General features: G+C 42.7%; 1 protein-coding gene across 2 annotated transcripts in view; it reads right to left on the bottom strand.

Annotated features, from left to right (window-relative positions):
• The window catches only part of LOC126248135 (acyl-CoA-binding domain-containing protein 5), a 152,879-nt gene that overhangs the window by 36,414 nt on the left and 97,451 nt on the right, over positions 1-19,014 (bottom strand). For both annotated transcript variants that reach the window (XM_049948827.1, XM_049948826.1), the window contains 2 exons: positions 9,487-9,680; positions 2,701-2,863 (listed from right to left, as the gene is read on the bottom strand). In XM_049948827.1, the coding sequence (XP_049804784.1) occupies positions 2,701-2,863; positions 9,487-9,680 (357 nt within the window). The remainder of the gene's footprint in view (positions 1-2,700; positions 2,864-9,486; positions 9,681-19,014) is intronic.

Raw genomic sequence — 19,014 nt, 5'->3', positions numbered from 1 at the left:
TGTCATAAATTACAATTGTGTACCCATTTCTATTCCTCCGATTAAAGTGCCATTCGCGGCAAATTGAAGGAAATGCTTCAAACAAAACATAGGTACATTTTGCCTTAGAAATGTAATCTGCAATAAAAAATGGGGGTTTTCACTGCCTAGATGAACTCATGGTTCTATATACAACAAACAGTCATACCAACGAATGATGTAGCACATGGACAGGGGTCAGTGAATAGGACAGAATGCTCAAAATTTTTGGGTGTATATATTGATGAAAACTAGAACTGTAAGAAGCATATTACTGAGCTTCACTAACAATTAAGTTCAGCTATTTCTGCTCTTCATATAAGTGCTAGACTTGGAAACTAATTAATCAACTTCGTGGCGTATTTTGTGTATTTACACTCAATAATGTCTTAGGGAATAATTTTCGGGGGTAACTCATCACTTAGAAAGAAATTATTTATTGCACAAAAGCAAGCAGTAAGAATAATATGTGGAATTCACCCACGGTCATCATGTAAGTACCTCTTCGAGTGCACATTCATATTGAAAATTTTCATGTTCATGAAAGCTTGAGTTTTAAAATGTACTCCTTTCAAAAATATAAATAAAAAAAAAAATAAAAAATCCAGTGACAGTTTTCTAGCCCTGATTTTTCTAATACCGAAAATTTACAATTCCACTTAAATAACCTGTTGGTTTGTTAGTTATAATTTGAAAATTTAACTTTCTAGAAACTTTTTAACAAACTTGAGAAATCCCCATGCACATTAAATTACTCTCCCATCAATTAGTAAAAATAATTTTGCTATTTTCTAATTATACAGCTCTTAGTTAAACAAACTTAGTTCACTGCCTAGTGTATCTTTGTTCCTCCTAATCTTCCTGTCTCTTGTGTTAATACCTAAACCAGAAGAGCTTATTATTTTACCAGTTTTAAATTTTCTTTAATGCACAAGTATATAAACAGGCACTGTGTACACTACTGTGTGCTCAGGAGTGAAATTGTAATCATCATGTGATTTGCTTGACTGTGTTATTATTTAGTGAGTACAGTCATGTAACCACTTGAAAAACTCTGTTAAACCACTCTTATGTCACGTGAAGCGCTGAGTTATGAGATGAGGCCCATTAAAGCAGAAGTGGTGTAACTACTTCCCCCCGGCACAATACGCAGGTGCGGAGTGTTGGGAAAGACATGCCGTTCATAAACATTAACATCACAGGTGCTATAGTTTTGAGTTTATACACTAGGAGCACTGCTGTCACATCAAGTGACGAACCTGTCCGAAACCTTGAGTAAGTACGTGAATCAGACCCGCCGGTCACCAAAAATTGCCCATATCCAATTTAAAGCAATAAATTAACCGAATATAACAATTCATATGATATTAAGTCATTATTTATTGCGAATGACCTTATTAATTAGCTACAGAAGGTTTTTGAAGGTGAACATCAACAAGCTTCATGAAACGAAGTCACAGATCACTAAATCTATATACTGATGAGGATTTTGTGATGTGCAATAGCATATGGTCTGCAAAAACATACAACTAGAGAGGCCAAAAATGGCCTCGTCTATTCAGATCACTGTGGATCAAAATTTTCTAATACAGATTCATGCAGAAACCACTAGCAGAAGTGAACCTATATAGGCTGATTTTGAAGCTTTGACATGTGCACAATGAACAAATTTGTGGCGATGAAAGTGTAGGTCCATTTTGATAAGGGGAGGAATTGTTCTGCCTGTACTTGAAAACAGCTCACAAAATTTGAAAAAACTAAAGTTCTGCACACACTGGCAGAAAGCTATCATTGACTATCCTTGTAGCAATAGAATTAACTGTAAATAAAAATCAATATATTAACAACACACTAGGCTATGAGGTAAAGCCTACATGTTAGTATGCTATATGAATATCCCTCATGATAATATCAAGAAGAACAACAACAACAACAACAACAACATGCACAGCTCTACTGTTAATATACTAACAACTCTTATTTGATACATGTTATATGGAAGTTCTTGTAAAATATAATTACTTTTGGATTGAAGGAGACCACTCATGAAAAAGCAGAAGCATTGAGTTGTCAGTCAATAAGCACCCACAGTCTAGCTGGCACCAGGTAAGGAGGGGGAGGGGGGGGGGAGAGAGAGAGAGAGAGAGAGAGAGAGAGAGAGAGAGAGAGAGAGAGAGAGAGAGAGAGAGAGAGAGAGTGTGTGTGTGTGGGGGGGGGGGGGGTTGCATGGATGATATGAATACATTGGGTGTGTCTTATGCTTTGACTTCACGTGATGTAACATGGAAATTTTATAATAATTTCTGTAAGATCATATTATGATAGCATTAGGTTGTTGAAACCAGTCATTTTGGAACAATAAAAGTATCTACACTGCAATCACTGTGTACGAAGTATGTTGTTCATTTCCACACATATAACTGCGGATATCTTCTAGTGTTGCAGTATTTATTACTTTTGCAACTGTTAAAATAAGTGACAACTTTGGAATTAAAAAGTGCCAGTACTACTGAAACAAAATGCACGAACTACTTTTATCGCTGCTCAAAATCTTGATACCAACCTACCACCACTCATGTTTCCAGATTTTTGCTTAAATTATATACTTAAAATATTCTATTTGAAGAAGCACTTTAATTTAAATAAAACTGACAAATAGTGTGGCAGCTAACTAAAACATACCAAAGGGTGATCCACTAAGGGGAGAACCAGGTTGTGAACGTATTCTTTCGATAACATTTCCAACTAAAAGCTCAAGGTCTTCAACAGGCACCGAATCATAAAATGAACCCAAGCTGCCTAAGAAGTTAGCAACATTATCCGTGTATGACATTGTCTCCACTATCTGAAACACACAATTACAAGCACTTTAGAAGCAATTACAATATGAACCACCACCACCACCACCACCACCACCACATGCGGGTACTAAATTAGTACAAGAGCAAGAAATACTATTCGTTAATGTTGTTCCCAACCACTAATTAAAATTTTAGACTTTTAATTATCTTTTGGTTACTGCTATGTTGCATGTTGGGACCCAATACATTATCTAAGAAAATTGTGAAATATAAACTCAATATGTCAACTCAGACACAGCAAAAGTGTGGCCATGTGTGAACTTGCCAGTTCTTACACTTAAGACACAACTCCTTAAAATATATTCCCTCTTCACAGCAATACTAATATTTTGGATTCATTGTCCCTTTAAAAGCCTGATCTAAATCAATTTGTTTTCTTATGGTTTCAAAAATCACTTTGCAGCTGTCTAGCAAAATTTCATATATGACGATTAACTAAAAGTTGAAAGGTTGGTTTGAACACCACAGTTTTTTTACAAAGCATAGTCCTGTTGGAGGTGGTATGTTCTTACTTTCCTGAACTGACTTACTTAGCCAATTGTGTGACAACACTGATGCCAAATCATGGTGCAGTGTGGCATTTTTCACATTAACTAACAATGACACAGGTGAAAGAAGAGATTAGTGACAGATAACCACTAAGTCACCCAAGTAACTACTGAAGAGTCTCAGACTGTTTCAAAGCAAAGTATTAAGTGGTATACAGGTTATTGAATATGCTTATTAGCACTTCAGAAAAAGGCAGTCTGTTCTAAGAATACGAATAGCAGACCGCACAAACCTTAATATGCTAAACCCTGCTGCAGAAATTCACTGTGAGCCACAGCAAAATTAATTACCACCATGACAGAGGATACTTTCGTTAGTATTTGCCTATAATCCTTTGGACCAGGAGCATTCAGGCTCTTAGTGCCAAAATATTATTTGTGCACAGAAAAGAATAAGCCCGTAGTCTGACCTCTGGGGAAAGGGGGGAGGGGGGAGGGGGGATAGAAGGTTTGATAGGAACCTGGGAATGCACAGATCAGATCAGTCTAGACCAACTTGCTGACTCGTTAAAAGGATGGCAGTCTGAAATTGCTATCATGGAGTGAAAAATTAATCATCATGATCTAGGTGTACTTGGACTCAGCAAGACACAGTGGAAAGGACGTGGCCACTTCTTGTCTCAAGCAAAGAACACACTGTATTTTTTTTGGATGTGGGTAGAAATGGCCTATAGTGACTCCCAAGAACCTCTGTAAGGCTTTCATGGGTTAAGGGCCCATTTTTGATAGAATAATCTCCACTAAAATGAAAGCTTCTTCTTGCCGTATCACATCATTTAGGTTTATTCTTCCACTGCAGCTCCCTTGGACATAGAAATTGATGCATTTTGTAAGTTGCTGGAAAATACCATGAAAAAGCTGCCTAAAATGGAAATATCACTCATCCAGGGTGATTTTAATGTGAAGATACGTGAGACTATAGACAATGGACACATTAGACCTATGGTTGAAGTTTAGGGCTTGGGAGTGAGGAATGAATGTATTGAGTGGAGCAGTTACTGGAATTTTTTTGTGGACAATGACTTGTCCACCTTTTTCCAATATCATCCATGACGTCAAATGGTTCAAATGGCTCTGAGCACTATGGGACTTAACATCTTAGGTCATCAGTCCCCTAGAACTTGGAACTACTTAAACCTAACTAACCTAAAGACATCACACACATCCATGCCCGAGGCAGGATTCGAACCTGCGACCGTAGCAGTTGGTTGGTTGGTTGTTTTGGGGAAGGAGACCAGACAGCGAGGTCATCGGTCTCATCGGATTAGGGAAGGACGGGGAAGGAAGTCGACCGTGTCCTTTGAAAGGAACCATCCCGGCATTTGCCTGCAGCGATTTAGGGAAATCACGGAAAACCTAAATCAGGATGGCCGGACGCGGGATTGAACCGTCGTCCTCCCGAATGCGAGTCCAGTGTCTAACCAGACCGTAGCAGTCACACAGGTCCGGACTGTAGCGCCCAGAACTGCACGGCCGGCACCACGACGTCACTACACGTGGATTTCTCCTGGTGTTAGGGTCATAAATACAATCAATTTCATTTTGGTGTGCCAACGTCGTCGTACTTCAGTCATGCATTTCAAGAGCTATCCTGGTGGAGACTATGGAAGTGGTCATAGTATGCTAAACATAAAAATATGGATAAAACAAATTGATCAAGAAGGCCAGAATAAGGCAGGTTCTATTACAGAGAAAAAGCTTCAAAGAGTTTGAAGAAAGAATACGGCTCAAACTCTGGCAATTAACGGAGGAAGGAGTAACCTTAGTACTCAGTGATTCATTCTTCAGACTCATTGCCTCAATTCTTTGTGGCATTCTTATTCACCCTGCTATGGAAAGAATCATGTCTTCGAACATTCTTTGAACAATAGGCAGCATGTTACTTAACTTCAAAGTATTGTAAGCTATTGTTTGAGAACAACTCCATAGAAAAAAAAGACATGCAAACTCAACACCTGTGTGTTTTTAATTTTTCCTACAAAAAGTAAAACATGTCTGACAAACTACTTCAGCAAGGAATCCACTTTTGATTCATTTGTATAAACTTTTATCAGCAGTGTAGCAGATGACTCAACTTTCAGCTTTCTGTTTCCTTTCAATCAAAGCTAGATTGTTTTCACAGTGGCATTGAGAAATTAATCATAGTTCAGCCAATTTGCTCAAACTATGAGGACTGGAACTTAAATAGTGACAACTATTTATTCACAACCAATACAAACGAGTTAATGTTTTCACCTGTTACTGTCCTTCAAAGTAGTCACCAGTGTTGTGTAGAATCCACTGCCAGCAATGTGAAAGGTGTAAGTATACCGTTAGCAGAGCCTGTTCTGTTGATGGTGAGAATGGAGCAGTCTACTGCGTGTCGATTCTCTGAAGCGAATGCCATGAAGTGGTTCCTTCATCTTCAGAATCAAATCAAAGTTACAAGTACTTAAGTAGTGTTACTGTTCGTTTTTGGAGCATCACCTGCAACCAGCTTTGCGAAGAAAGCGGCGACACTTTCTGTGCAACCCACCCATCATTTTGCACCGCAATGCACGGGCACATACAGCAACAGAACAGGCTCTGCTAACGGTATATTATGCCTTCCACGTTGCTGGCAACGGGTTCTACACATTGCTGGTAACTAAAGGACAGTAACAGGTGCAAACATGTGACTCTTTAGTATTGGTTGTGAATAAATAGTTGCCACTATTGAAGTTCCAACCCTCGTATTTATAAATTATATACACAAACCTTCCTCATAAATCAGTCTACGTACGAGTAAAAACCAAATCAAAATCAGTACAGTAGTTCTTGGGATTATCCCACATATACAGAAAGAAACAAATGAAGGACTTAAATTTACACATGTAGCGAGACTTCCACTCATTATTACGAGACAAAATAATATTCTGGGGGAGTTCTTCAGTTATACGTAAGATATTCACGACACAAAAATGTACAATAAGAATAGTGTGCAACATATGTCCTCAGTCTCCCTGTAGATGACAATTGAAGCTGCTAGAGACACTAACAGCGGCTTCATGAGATTTGTTTAGATATTGGTTTAAGCAACCAAACATAATTAATACCATCTTCACATCACATTTATTCCCTTATTAAGCTTGCATTACAAAAAACTTTAACAGTTTGAAAATAATATTACCATTGATTAACTCAATAGAGCCGTCTTTACCCCAAAGATTTGTTTGAACACTACAATTCTTTACTAGATATGGCATTGTTGGGGTATCACCTTCTGACCTTCAAACTGACTGATGTACCTAGCCATTTAAAGGTGATTACAGTTTAGTATTGATTCCTACCAATGGTACAATTGCACTATTTGTTACCAGGGCTGAAAGAAGTGACAGAGTACAGAAAATTCCAGGACTTACAAGGAACCTCAGACTTTCAGATTTTTAGTTCAACTCTTACCTGACGACAACAGGGAGACCTCTGACATGACTAACTGATTGAAATCACAGTTGGCAGGTAGATTATGTACAAAATAAAATGAAAGACTAAGATATTTTGGGTCAACATGGCTCCATTTTTGAGAAAACAATCCCTGAACTTCATTACACATAGTAGACTCAAAATTGATGTGCTCAACAGGCAACTGAAAACTGAGCATTTTTCATTATTGTATGTGGCAATCACAAGTGTGTATTTTCCTAGAAATTGAGGAAAGAAACTTATGACTGCACCTTACGTATCCATCAGATAAACTCCCTTCAATGAAAGCATTGCTGGTGTTGTGAAAAAGGCATCTGGCTGGAGAGCGTCTGGCTTCATTCGTAAATGCACCCTGCAGAGTTTTAATTTATATTTTTTCCATATTGAAACTGGTAGAAATAGGAGCTGGTTAATAAGGTAATCAATAAGGCATAACAACAAAGTAGGTAAATAAATTTCTCAAACAACTTGGATTAGTACGGAATTAAGATTTTAGCCCTGGCTGCCTTGTGATGACTTTATCACTAACTCTATTTCATGTCCTCATTTCTCTTTGAACAATTACATGGGTGGTACTTATATAAACATTCGAAGTAAGTAAGTACTCGTGGCACCAAGAACATGTAGTGAATGCTGTCTTCAAGCAACTACATTGTTCTTTAGAAAGATTTGGTAGAAACAGGTCTTGGTATAAAGTTTAAAATATTTATTTTACGGTAATTAATTTTAAGGCATACCATGCATATGATAACATTGTCTGAAAAATCATTGCTGAAAACTGATGATGAATTATGCTGTGAACTGTCTTTGCACCCCCAAAGTTGTGCAATTCCTGCTGGGTTTTCAGATGAACACTGCAATTTTGAAACATCCAAATAAGGTTGTGTACCACGCCTCACTGTAATCAACCAATGCACAATCAGTTGTCTGTGGTTCAGGCCAGTTAGTCTTTATATGGATATGCTTAAGCAATAACTAAATTAATTTTTCAGCATTTTATGGGCCACGTGGTTTGTGGATGGGACCATTGGGTCAAATATGATGTGTTGAAGATGCCATCTCTATATGTAGAATTAGATTTTATGATGAATTTGTAAACCTCACAATTTATGTTAATGAGAGACACTAATTTGGCTTCAATTAGAAACAAAAATATGATCAAACACTGACTGCAAATGCAGAACAACATGATCTCAGATGTGAAATCACAAAAGGGTGCACACCAAGTGACATGATCAGCAGAAAAACGAAATGTAATTACATTCAAAGCAGCGCCATCTGTCAACGCTATATATAATTTAGATTTGGTATTTGCAATAAATAGCAAGTGTTAAACAGGAAGAGCATTCAGCAAGTCATTAAATAATTCATCATTAAAATAATTTTTTTTGTTTCTGCACTTTACATCAACATTTTCATCAATTACAGGTATTATAAATTTTGAGGGGATTATTTAACGAAAAGGAAGAGTTCACAATTCTGAAATTTCAATAGAGTCTGAAATACTGGAGTACTGAAATGATATTATTCAAAATGAAGATGAACAAAACAATCAAAATTAAACAACATACAAAGTTTTCACTGTCCATATAATGAAGATTTCACAACTTTCTTTCCAGCGATTACTCAGCTTTCTGCGAAAATTTACAAAAATATCAGGATATTTTCAATGATACACTAACACAATGGAGAAAAATTATTTTTATTACTATCAAACAAATGTTGTTAAGTAGTAGACATATTGAGGAGTGATAGAGTAATGACTGCAATATTTTTGAAATGACTACTTCAAGACATACAGTTGAATGTTCTTATTAGTGCTCACTTTTGCAGAATAATTACTTTATACATTACCCCAAAGACGATTTCAGATAAGAAGGAATAAGCACATGCTAAGCAATTACTGTAAAAATTTTCCAGCATTCACAAATATATTTTTCACATAACTGTGACATTAAATGACAATATGTATAATTGTATGTACATCTCCTCTTTTTTTGTGCCTTTGCCCCACATCGGTGCAGGGTAGGCATTGTTACGAACAGATTTGGCATGGTTAGTTTAAGGGGTTGCCGGATGTCCCTCTTATCAACACCCCCCCCCCCTCCACCCCCATCCCTCCAGACCCTCCCCCCTTGCACCCCAGGGACGGAATATTTTTCTCCCCAACTGCCAGCATGTAGTGTCATGTGGAAGAGAAAGAAAGTGTCAATCTTTACAAATCATGTAACTGAGGCACGACTAGTACCAGTCCCATATTCACCTAGTGGGATGTGAGAAACTGCCTGAATACCACATCCAGGCTGGCCCGCACACCAACCCTCGTTATTAATCCACTGGGCAGATTTGATCTGGGACTGGTGCACCAACCTGTCCCAGAAGTGTCATTTTAGCATGCACAGCTATCTGAGAAGATCTGTAGGTAACTGTATGTACATGATCTAAATATTTGCAGTACATTTGGAATGTAGTGACATTGAGATAATCTCAGACACTCAGTTTTCTGATGTAACCTGATTTCCATACGAAATAAGATTATCTGATGAAACTAATATTAGTAATAAATATACAAGCACTAAAATTTAACTACTAATGTTTGTGTATTAATAATTTCAAACCTTCTTTAGTTCCTCTACATAGTTGTTCATAGCCTCTTCTTTGCTCATATCACCAAGCTTGCTCCACGCTTCCCACTTCATCTTTTTTACAACCTCCCAAAATGATGGACGAGGAGCTGTACATGGGCCCTCAGTTGCTTGTTTATAATATGCATAGAACCTAAGCATTAACTCATGGGATGGTTGGTATGATCCTGGAAAAAATATTAGAATTTATTACAACATTGGTACAAAATATGTTAGAGGAAAAAAAAACCACACACACACACACACACACACACACACACACACACACACACACACACACACACAGAGAGAGAGAGAGAGAGAGAGAGAGAGAGAGAGAGAGAACATTTAAGTTAAAGTGCATGGAGAAGTGTTAATGCATCTACAATTCTATGTGCGTGCACGTGTGTATTAAAATTACAACTGCAACAGAGTGCTGTTCCAATTTCCACAGATAAAGCATAATAACTGCTTCTATATGAAAACCATTCTTGAATACCAACACTCTGATAATTGCCCACAACTACAAAAATTATGGTGAATTTTTAACTGAATTGGTTTTTGATTAATTTACTGTTCAGAAACTGACAAGTAGATCAATAAGGCATCTCCTTTCATAACTTAGATACCAAACACTAGTGACACCTTAGATAGTACAGCATACATCTGTTAAAGGATAAAGAATTCCTCCATTTTAGCAAACAGAACAAAGAGTTTTTGAGTTTTATTTAGTGGGAGGAAAAATTCACACCAGAGTTATCTACCAAAGTGTGGACAGTATGTACATGGCTGATGTGTTACGATTTGGAATTGTTACTGTTTTAATTGTATAATTATCATAGAAAACTGTATGTCATACTATGATAAATGTCTCAAAAAATGTTGGCTGAGAGTGATGTTAGGTGAACACAATGACCAAGACAGAGTCCTGCGTAAAAGTCCTTTTCCATCACTCAGTTTTAATCCACAACCAACTGAGTGTATAAACATGAATGAGAATTACTATGTTTAGATATTGCTGCTTCAGTTTTTCCTCTAGGTATTCTTCCAGAAAGCATAAAAGAACTCACTGATTAAGCCCAGAGGCTCATGCAAAGCTGACTTGTTGCCATATCATACTGTGCTAAACGGAGTCATCGAACTTGTACTCTCCACCCCAAAAGTCTCTCTACTACAGTTATCTGAATTAAAGCCAGAAATAGAAATATAGTTGTGAGCCACTTCCCTCTCTAATATATATTTTAAAAAAAATTTAAAACATTCAGCCACCTGATATAAGCACTGCAATAATTCGAACTATACATCTTAATGAAAGGATCAAACTATCAGCATAAAATTAGTCAGCAATGAATCGCCGCTTAGTTTCTTCTCTGTGTTGTAAAAAAAATTAGATGATTAGATACAAAAGATTAACAACTCTAACTGATGAGCAGACTGGCCATACACAATCATACATCAAGTCTAACATACAAAACAGACGAGAACCTGAATCTAAAAAATGGAATGTTTACAGCCAAAATGAAATTTCAAGATCGGATACTTCTGTAACTAGCAAAAATAAACGAGAAAAAACTTACGGAATGAAATCAATAAATATTCAAATGAAACAAATATATGAAGCATATTTGAAAAGTGAAGACCATTTGATTCCATTTAAATGTTGGCAGCTCTCAACAAAGCTGAACACCTATCGACTGTTTATGAAGCCACTGAAGTCGTTGTTATGATTCAGTGCTCACCTGACTGCGAATGAAAGTAACAAAAATCATTGCTTCCACTAGTTTCAAAGTATGTGGTGTAATTCAGTTTTTATGCACTAAAGTTCCACAGTTGCTGCAGTTTACTAGTATTTGTGTCCAGTTTATGGGACTCCAGAAATAAGTGAAGGACAGGTTTGACGGATGTGACCATATAAATATACATGAAGAGTGGCCGATTCAGTACCTAGACCAGTGAAATCATGCAATAGATGGATCAAAAACTGCAATATGATTGACAATTGATGACTGGTGTACATACACATGTATTTCATAGTGTTGAATGCACTATTATTTACACAAATTGTGTACAAGGTGGCCATAGAAAATGCTTACAGGCCAACACAAAGTGCAACTTACAGGCCAACACAAAGTGCAAACCATGTCATGTGGATGAGTGTTGCTGGAGCACTGTTGACAAGAAGGACGATTTGCTTCTTCCCCATTGTTATGGCTGATAAGACATGGATATCATACAATAATGCAGCATCAAAATCATTCAACTTCACCAAAGCAAAACAGTCAAGCACTCTAATCTGTACGCCAAAAATGATATCTACTGTTTTCTAGGACAAAAAAATGTGTTTTTCACTTCATGGACCGTGGGTCAAGAATTACAGGTGCTGTGTACTGCAAAACACTCACCACATTAAGAAGTGCCATCCAGATTAGACAGTACAGGAAATGATTGTCAGGGATAGTCCTCCTCAATTACAATGTACAACGTGTGCCCACACAAAGTCACGTGTTTTTGGGTTTAAGGGCGCTCAACTACTGAGGTCATTAGCGCCCAGTCACAATTGTTAGAGCACATACTATCTAGTAAAACTCAAGGGGGGGGGGGGACCCCAGAAAGTTCTTACAAAGATGCAGATAAAATAAGTGAAAGAGTTAGATGTCTTTGGACAATCCAGTCAAAGTAATGAAACGAAGAACACTAGCAGCTGCTCGAGTGTCATCTGCTAAAATATCCTGTAAAGTAGATGGCAGAGACAGGACAACACGAGATTGACTAAAACGGGGACACGACAATAAAACATGGTGCACTGTTAATGCATGACCACAAGGGCACTGCGGGGCTGGGTCACTGGAGAGCAGGTAGCGGTGGCTAAACCGGCAATGCCCAATCCGCAACCTGGTCAGAAGGACCTCTTCTCGCCGAGATGGTCGGGAGGAGGTTGTCCAAGCAGTTGGGAATGGTTTTACTGCCTGGAGCTTGTTTCCTTGAAGTGAGGACCAAGTATCCCACCACAAGGACACAAGCCTCTTACAAACAACCCCACTAACGTCAGATGACGGGACACAATGGGAGGCTGGCCGAGGCAGGAGGACTGCAGCCTTGGCTGCAGCATCAGCAGCCTCATTCCCAGGCACTCCTACATGGCCGGGAACCCACAGAAAGTTGACAGGAGAGCCACCCTCAGCGAAAGAATGGAGGGACTGCTGGATCCGTTGCACCAAGGGATGGACCGGATAGGGAGCTCCAAGGCTCTGAAGAGCACTGAGTGAATCAGAGCAGAGTACATACAATGAATGGCGGTGGCGGCGGGCATACTGAACGGCCTGATGGAGAGCAAAAAGCTCGGCCGTAAAGCTGGAACACTGGTCGAGGAGCCGGTATTTAAAGGTGACGGCCCTGACGACAAAGGCACAGCCAACAACATCGTCAGTTTTTGAGCCATCAGTGTAAATAAAGGTGTGACTGGCAAGTCGCGCACGAAGTTTGACAGACCGTGAGCAATACACTGCAGCCGGAGTACCCTCCTTCGGGAGCGAGCTGAGGTCGAGATAAACATGAACCGGAGCCAAGGTGGTGTCGGGCTCTCACCCTCTCTGAAGGTGGTAGGGAGGGCAAAATCCAACTGTCGAAGCAGGCGACAAAAGCGGACTCCAGGGGGCAGCAGCGCAGACACATACAACCCATACTGACGGTCGAGAGAATCGGCGAAGAAGGACTGATAAGAGGGGTGGTCGGGCATTGACAACAGCCAGCAGGCATACCGCCAAAGCAGTACGTGGCGCTGGTAGGTCAATGGTAATTCGGCAGCTTCAGCATAAAGACTCGCGACGGGACTAGTGTAGAAAGCTCTGGTCGCAAGACGTAACCCCATGTGGTGGATGGAGTTGAGACAGCGTAAGAGGGATGGCCGAGCAGCCGAGTAGACGAGGCTCCCATAATCCAGCTTCGATCGGACTATGGACCGATACAAGCGAAGCAGGACAGTGCGATCCGCTCCCCAAGATGAACCACTAAGAACTCTGAGGACATTAAGGGAACGTGTACAACGGGCAGCCAAATACGAAACGTGCGGAGACCAACAAAGTTTTCTGTCCAGTGTGAGCCCTAGAAACTTAGTTGTTTCCACGAATGGGAGAACAACGGGACCGAGATGTAAGGATGGTGGAAGGAACGCTTTATATCGCCAAAAGTTGATGCAAACCGTCTTCTCTTCAGAGAACCGGAAGCCATTTGCCACACTCCATGAGTATAGGCTGTCTAGACAACGCTGAAGGCAGCGCTCCAGGAGGCATGTTCGCTGGGCACTGCAGTAGGTCGCGAAGTCATCGACAAAAAGAGAGCCTGAGACATTAGGTGGAATGCAATCCATAATTGGATTGATCGCTATGGCAAAAAGGGCTACGCTCAAGACGGAGCCCTGAGGCACTCCGTTCTCCTGGAGGAAGACGTCTGACAATACGGAACCCACACGTACCCTAAACTGTCGATCTGTTACAAAGGAATCAATAAAACGTGGCAGGCGACCGCGTAGACCCCACCTGTGCATAGTGCGGAGGATACCTCCTCTCCAACAGGTATCACAAGCCTTCTCCAAATCGAAGAACATGGTTACCGTTTGGCGCTTTTGCAAAAAGTTGTTCATGATGAATGTCGACAAGGTCACAAGGTGGCCAACAGCGGAGCGGCGGCGACGAAAGCCGCAATTAACATTGGTAAGTAGCTGTCGAGATTCAAGAATCCAAACTAACCGAGCGTTAACCATCACCTTACAGACACAGCTTGTAAGAGAAATGGGGCGGTAACTAGAAGGAAGGTGTCTATCGTTCCCAGGTTTGGGTATAGGAACAACGACGGCATCACGCCAACACATGGGGACCTGACCTTCGGTCCAGACGCGATTGTAGGTACGAAGAAGGAAGCTTTTGCCTGCTGGAGAAAGGTGGGCCAGCATCTGAACGTGAATGGCATCTGGCCCCGGAGCAGAGGACCGGGACAGTGCAAGTGCACGTTCGAGTTCCCGCATAGTAAAGGGGGCATTATAATTTTCCAGATTCAGCGAGTGGAAGGAAGGTTGCCGAGCCTCTTCTGCCTCTTTCCTGGGAAGGAAGGCAGGGTGGTAATGGGCGGAGCTTGAAACCTCCGCGAAAAAGCGGCCGAAGGAGTTGGAGACAGCCACAGGATCAACAAGGACCTCATTACCTGAAGTCAGGCCAGGTACCGAGGAGTGGGCCTTAATGCCCGACAGCCAGCGCAGGCCACCCCAAACGACAGAAGAGGGGGTAAAACTGTTAAAGGAGCTGGTGAAAGAGGCCCAACAAGCTTTTTTGCTGTCTTTGATGACTCTACGGCATTGTGCTCGGAGTCGTTTGTATCCAATACAATTCGCCAACATAGGATGGTGGCGAAAGGTGCGTAAAGCACGTCGTCGAGCACGGATAGCGTCTCTACAAGCCTCATTCCACCAGGGGACGGAAACGTGACGTGAAGAAGAGGCAGTACGAGGAATGGAACATTCGGCAGCATTGATGATAACAGCCGTGAGGTATTCGACCTGACTGTCACAACTGAGAAAATCGTGGTCCGGAAAGGTCGCCAGGGAGGAGTAAAGTCCCCAGTCAGCTTTCGGTATGTTCGAGCTCTAAGGACATGGGGATGGGGTGTGGTGCAGGAGACGAACGACACAGAGGAAGTGGTCACTCGAATAGGTGTCAGAAAGGACATACCACTCGAACCGACGGGCAAGAGTGGTAGAACAGATCGAGAGGTCCAAATGGGAGTAGGTACGAGTAGGGTCCGAGAGAAAAGTCGGGGCGCCAGTATTGAGGCAGACAAGATTGAGATGGTTGAAGACATCCGCCAAGAGGGACAGGATGCAGGAGAGCCCCAAAGCAGATGATGGGAACTGAAGTCGCCAAACAATAAAAACAGCGGAGGAAGCTGAACAATCAGGTGCATCATGTCAGCCCAACTAACTGCAGATGACGATGGAGTGTAGACGGTACAAACAGAAAAAGTAAAGGCAGAAAGAGTAATACGGACAGCTATTGCTTCGAGTGGGGTGGTCAATGGGAGGGGATGGCAATAGACATCGTCCCGAATGAGCAACATGACCCCACCATGAGCTGGAATACCGTCCACAGGGGGGAGGTCAGACCGCTCCGAGGTATAGTGGGTAAAAGCAATATGGTCAGTTGGGCGCAACTTGGTTTCCTGGAGACCAAGGACGAGCAGACAGTGCAGGCGGAGGAGCAGTTGTAATTCCTCCCGATTAGATCGAATACCTCTCATGTTCCAATGTAACAAGGCCATCGCTAGTCAGAAAAGAGGGGGAACGAAACGGGTGAAGAGCTGGTCACCTCGACGGCTGCGGAGGGCCAGGTGTCGAGGGAACAACGCTACAAACGGCGGGAGGCGGATCCTGTTCCATCGAGTCGTCGCCAGCGGCGGCCGCTTTCCCGGGTTGCGTAGGAGGGGCATCATCAATCGCCGACGAGAGGCCAGCTGAGCACCTGGCAGCAGAGCGTCCCGGCGAAACTGAGGACGGCCGGGAGCAGCGACTCACGGATGGAGCGACTCACGGATGGAGCGTCAGACGAAACGCGCCGGGGTGGAGAGGGGGATAAAGATTTCTTCTTGGAGGCCTTCTTGGAAGTCCGATGAGGCAAGGGGATGGGGGGCTGGACCCGAAGAAGGTCCTCATGCGCGGGGTCCGTGTTGGAACGCCGGACCTCGGAAGCCGGGGTCCGGAACGTTTCCCCGATGGACGCCTGAGAAGAGGATCGCTTCTCAGGCGGCGTAGGGGGAGGAGGAGGAAGGGTGGCCCCCGGGGCAGAGGGGCTGGGGCCGCGAGGGAGGAGGATTTGGAAGGGAGGGATTTGGGAGGTGGAGGCATAGACCCCGGATGGGGTGAGGAGGTGGAGGGGGGACAGGAGAGGGGTGAGGATGCTGTGGAAGGAGTGGACAGGACTGAGGCAAACGAAGTTGTCAACGTCACAAGATGGAGGCGGTCATACTTCTTCCTGGCCTCAGAATAAGAGAGACGATTCAAACTTTTTACTTCTTGAATCTTCTTCTCCTTCTGATACGCGGGGTAGTCTAAAGATCTAGGCGTGTGGATGCCAGGACAACTGACGCACCGAGGTGGTGGGGTGCATGTATGTTCCTCACGAAGAGGACGTCCACAATCGCCACAAAGGGGCTCAGCCTCACACCGTGACGAAGTGCCCAAAGCGCAAACACCGAAAGCAGAGCATAGGAGGCGGGACGTAAGGTCGCACGTCGCACCGGTAGCACATCACCTTTACCTTCTCTGGGAGAACGTCCCCCTCGAAGGCAAGGATAAAGGCTCCGGCGTCGATGCGACGGTCTTTGGGGCCGCGCTGAACTCGCCGGACGAAATGCACGCCTCGGCGCTCCGGGTTGGCCCTGAGCTCCTCATCAGATTGCAGCAGGAGGTCCCGATGAAAAATAACCCCCTGCGTCCTATTCAGTGCCAGATGCGGGACAATAGACACTGGGATGTCCCCTAGTCGGTCGCACGCCTGGAGCGCCGCCGACTGTGTGCGGAAGCGGTCTTTATAAGAACGGACCCCGAACGCATTTTACTGAGAGCCTCGATTTCCCCGAAGATGTCCTCGATATGCTGGACAAAGAACAGACTAAATAGCAGGGGAAGTACTTCGCCCCAAGCCGGCGGGCCTGTCCTTCCTCCCAGGGAGTGGCCAAGGGGGAAAGGGCAGGAGAACCAGAACCAGAGACAGTACCTTTCTTTTTAAAAGACTCTGCCACAGAGCGACCTGATACATGTTGACGTTTCATCTGCGAAAAGTCCGCCCCGATACCACCCACTCCAACCAGGGGCTCTCCCCACGGGCGCCACCCAGCCTCAGCAAGGGCCACCTGGCAGGATGACCGTTGCCGGGAGTCCTGATGCCCCACGGAGACGGGCATCTACTAGTTGGCCGACGTGGGGAGGGTGCAGCTCAGGTATCGGCAGTACGATCCCTGTGTTGTCAGGGGGCTACAACCTAGAGGGTACATGACGACCCCACCACAACGGGCTGGCTACCGTGCTGGATTTCGGGTGCCATGGAAGGTCCATCATGATCGTAGGTGCAGATGGGGACGCACTATGGGCATAACTTGTGCAACCCATCAGGCGTTTAGGCCCAATTTGAGGAATAGTGGGTGGGGTTACAACGCCGTTACAATGCTGAGTGCCAAGGTCCTAGTGCACTGAGGACCAGTGATACACCACGTAAGGTGTCCTTCCCCAAAAGGCTCGTACTTCTGTAGAATTTTGAAAAACGGAGGTCAAACCCCAAGGGGGACCTACTACTAGGAGGCCAAAACAGTTGAAACTCCTTTTAGTCGCCTCTTACGATAGGCAGGAATACCTCGGGCCTATTCTTACCCTGGACCCGCAGGGGGACAAAGTCACTTGTGCCAAAGATAAAATTCAGCATTTCCATTATGAACTTTTGGCTAACCACCCCACCTGAACTCTCATTCATGACTATTACATCTCCTTCCACTTCAAACAATGGCTTCATGGACATTGGGCTGAACACGACGACAAACTCAAGACTGCCATAGTCAAATGGTTCATTTCCCAGACAAGTAACTTTCTATGCACACAGACTGAAGAAGCTAGTGATTGTTTGGAAGTGAAGTAGGGATGTAGGAAATTGAAACTACCAATCCTTTTATGACAGAGGTCAGAGTATGCCTGAAAAAATAAAAAAGGCAAATGCAACAAGCATGAGGGAAAGGATGGTGCTGCAGAGAGAGTGAAAAACATTAAAGGTGAGTTTGGTTCAGACAGAGACGGGAGGGACATAAGTCGACAAAAATACTGGAGGCGCGAACAAACACTTCAGTCAAAGCAGATGGTAAGTGTAAAATGTTTGCCACATATGTAGCATACAGAACATTCAAATGATTCTAGTGATAAAATGAAACACAATTAAAGACATCACAGGCAGCATGTGTAACATAATAAGTTAGATAATGATGAAGTGGTTAACCGGACCTCAGAGGCAATATCACAATGATTCTACTGTGTGTGCAGTTACGTGGATGTGTTTTAAGTTTCATAGGAACTGTTATTCAACAAGTATGTTTCAGTGGTTGGGCTCCAACATACAGACCTTGACTGCCCTCTTGCTGGTTTTATGCCTGCACAGGGCACGTTTGACACTTGCTGCCCAACACCTGGAACCAATTTTGAACAAACTCCCATCATATATTACGCACACTAATCATTCTCCAGACTGTCTACTTTCTTCCCTTCCAACTTATAACCTACAAACTACTCTTTAAATTGATAGGAGCTCCATGACTAGTAACATTTTTTCTCCATACAGCAATATTTCTGTCCCCATTTATTTATAGTAAATATTTACTCCACCTTTGTGGGTGATTTCTTTTAGGTAACCATATTTTTCAGTGGAAAAATTGGCTGGTTCCATGGGATCATGAGAGAATTGGTTGTCTCAGATATTTGTACTGACAGTTTGCCTAAAC

Source organism: Schistocerca nitens, chromosome 3, assembly GCF_023898315.1.
Source record: "Schistocerca nitens isolate TAMUIC-IGC-003100 chromosome 3, iqSchNite1.1, whole genome shotgun sequence".
In the NCBI taxonomy this organism is placed as follows: domain Eukaryota; kingdom Metazoa; phylum Arthropoda; class Insecta; order Orthoptera; family Acrididae; genus Schistocerca; species Schistocerca nitens.
Note: the sequence above shows the minus strand (reverse complement) of the source record. Positions and strands in the feature narration are given on the sequence as shown.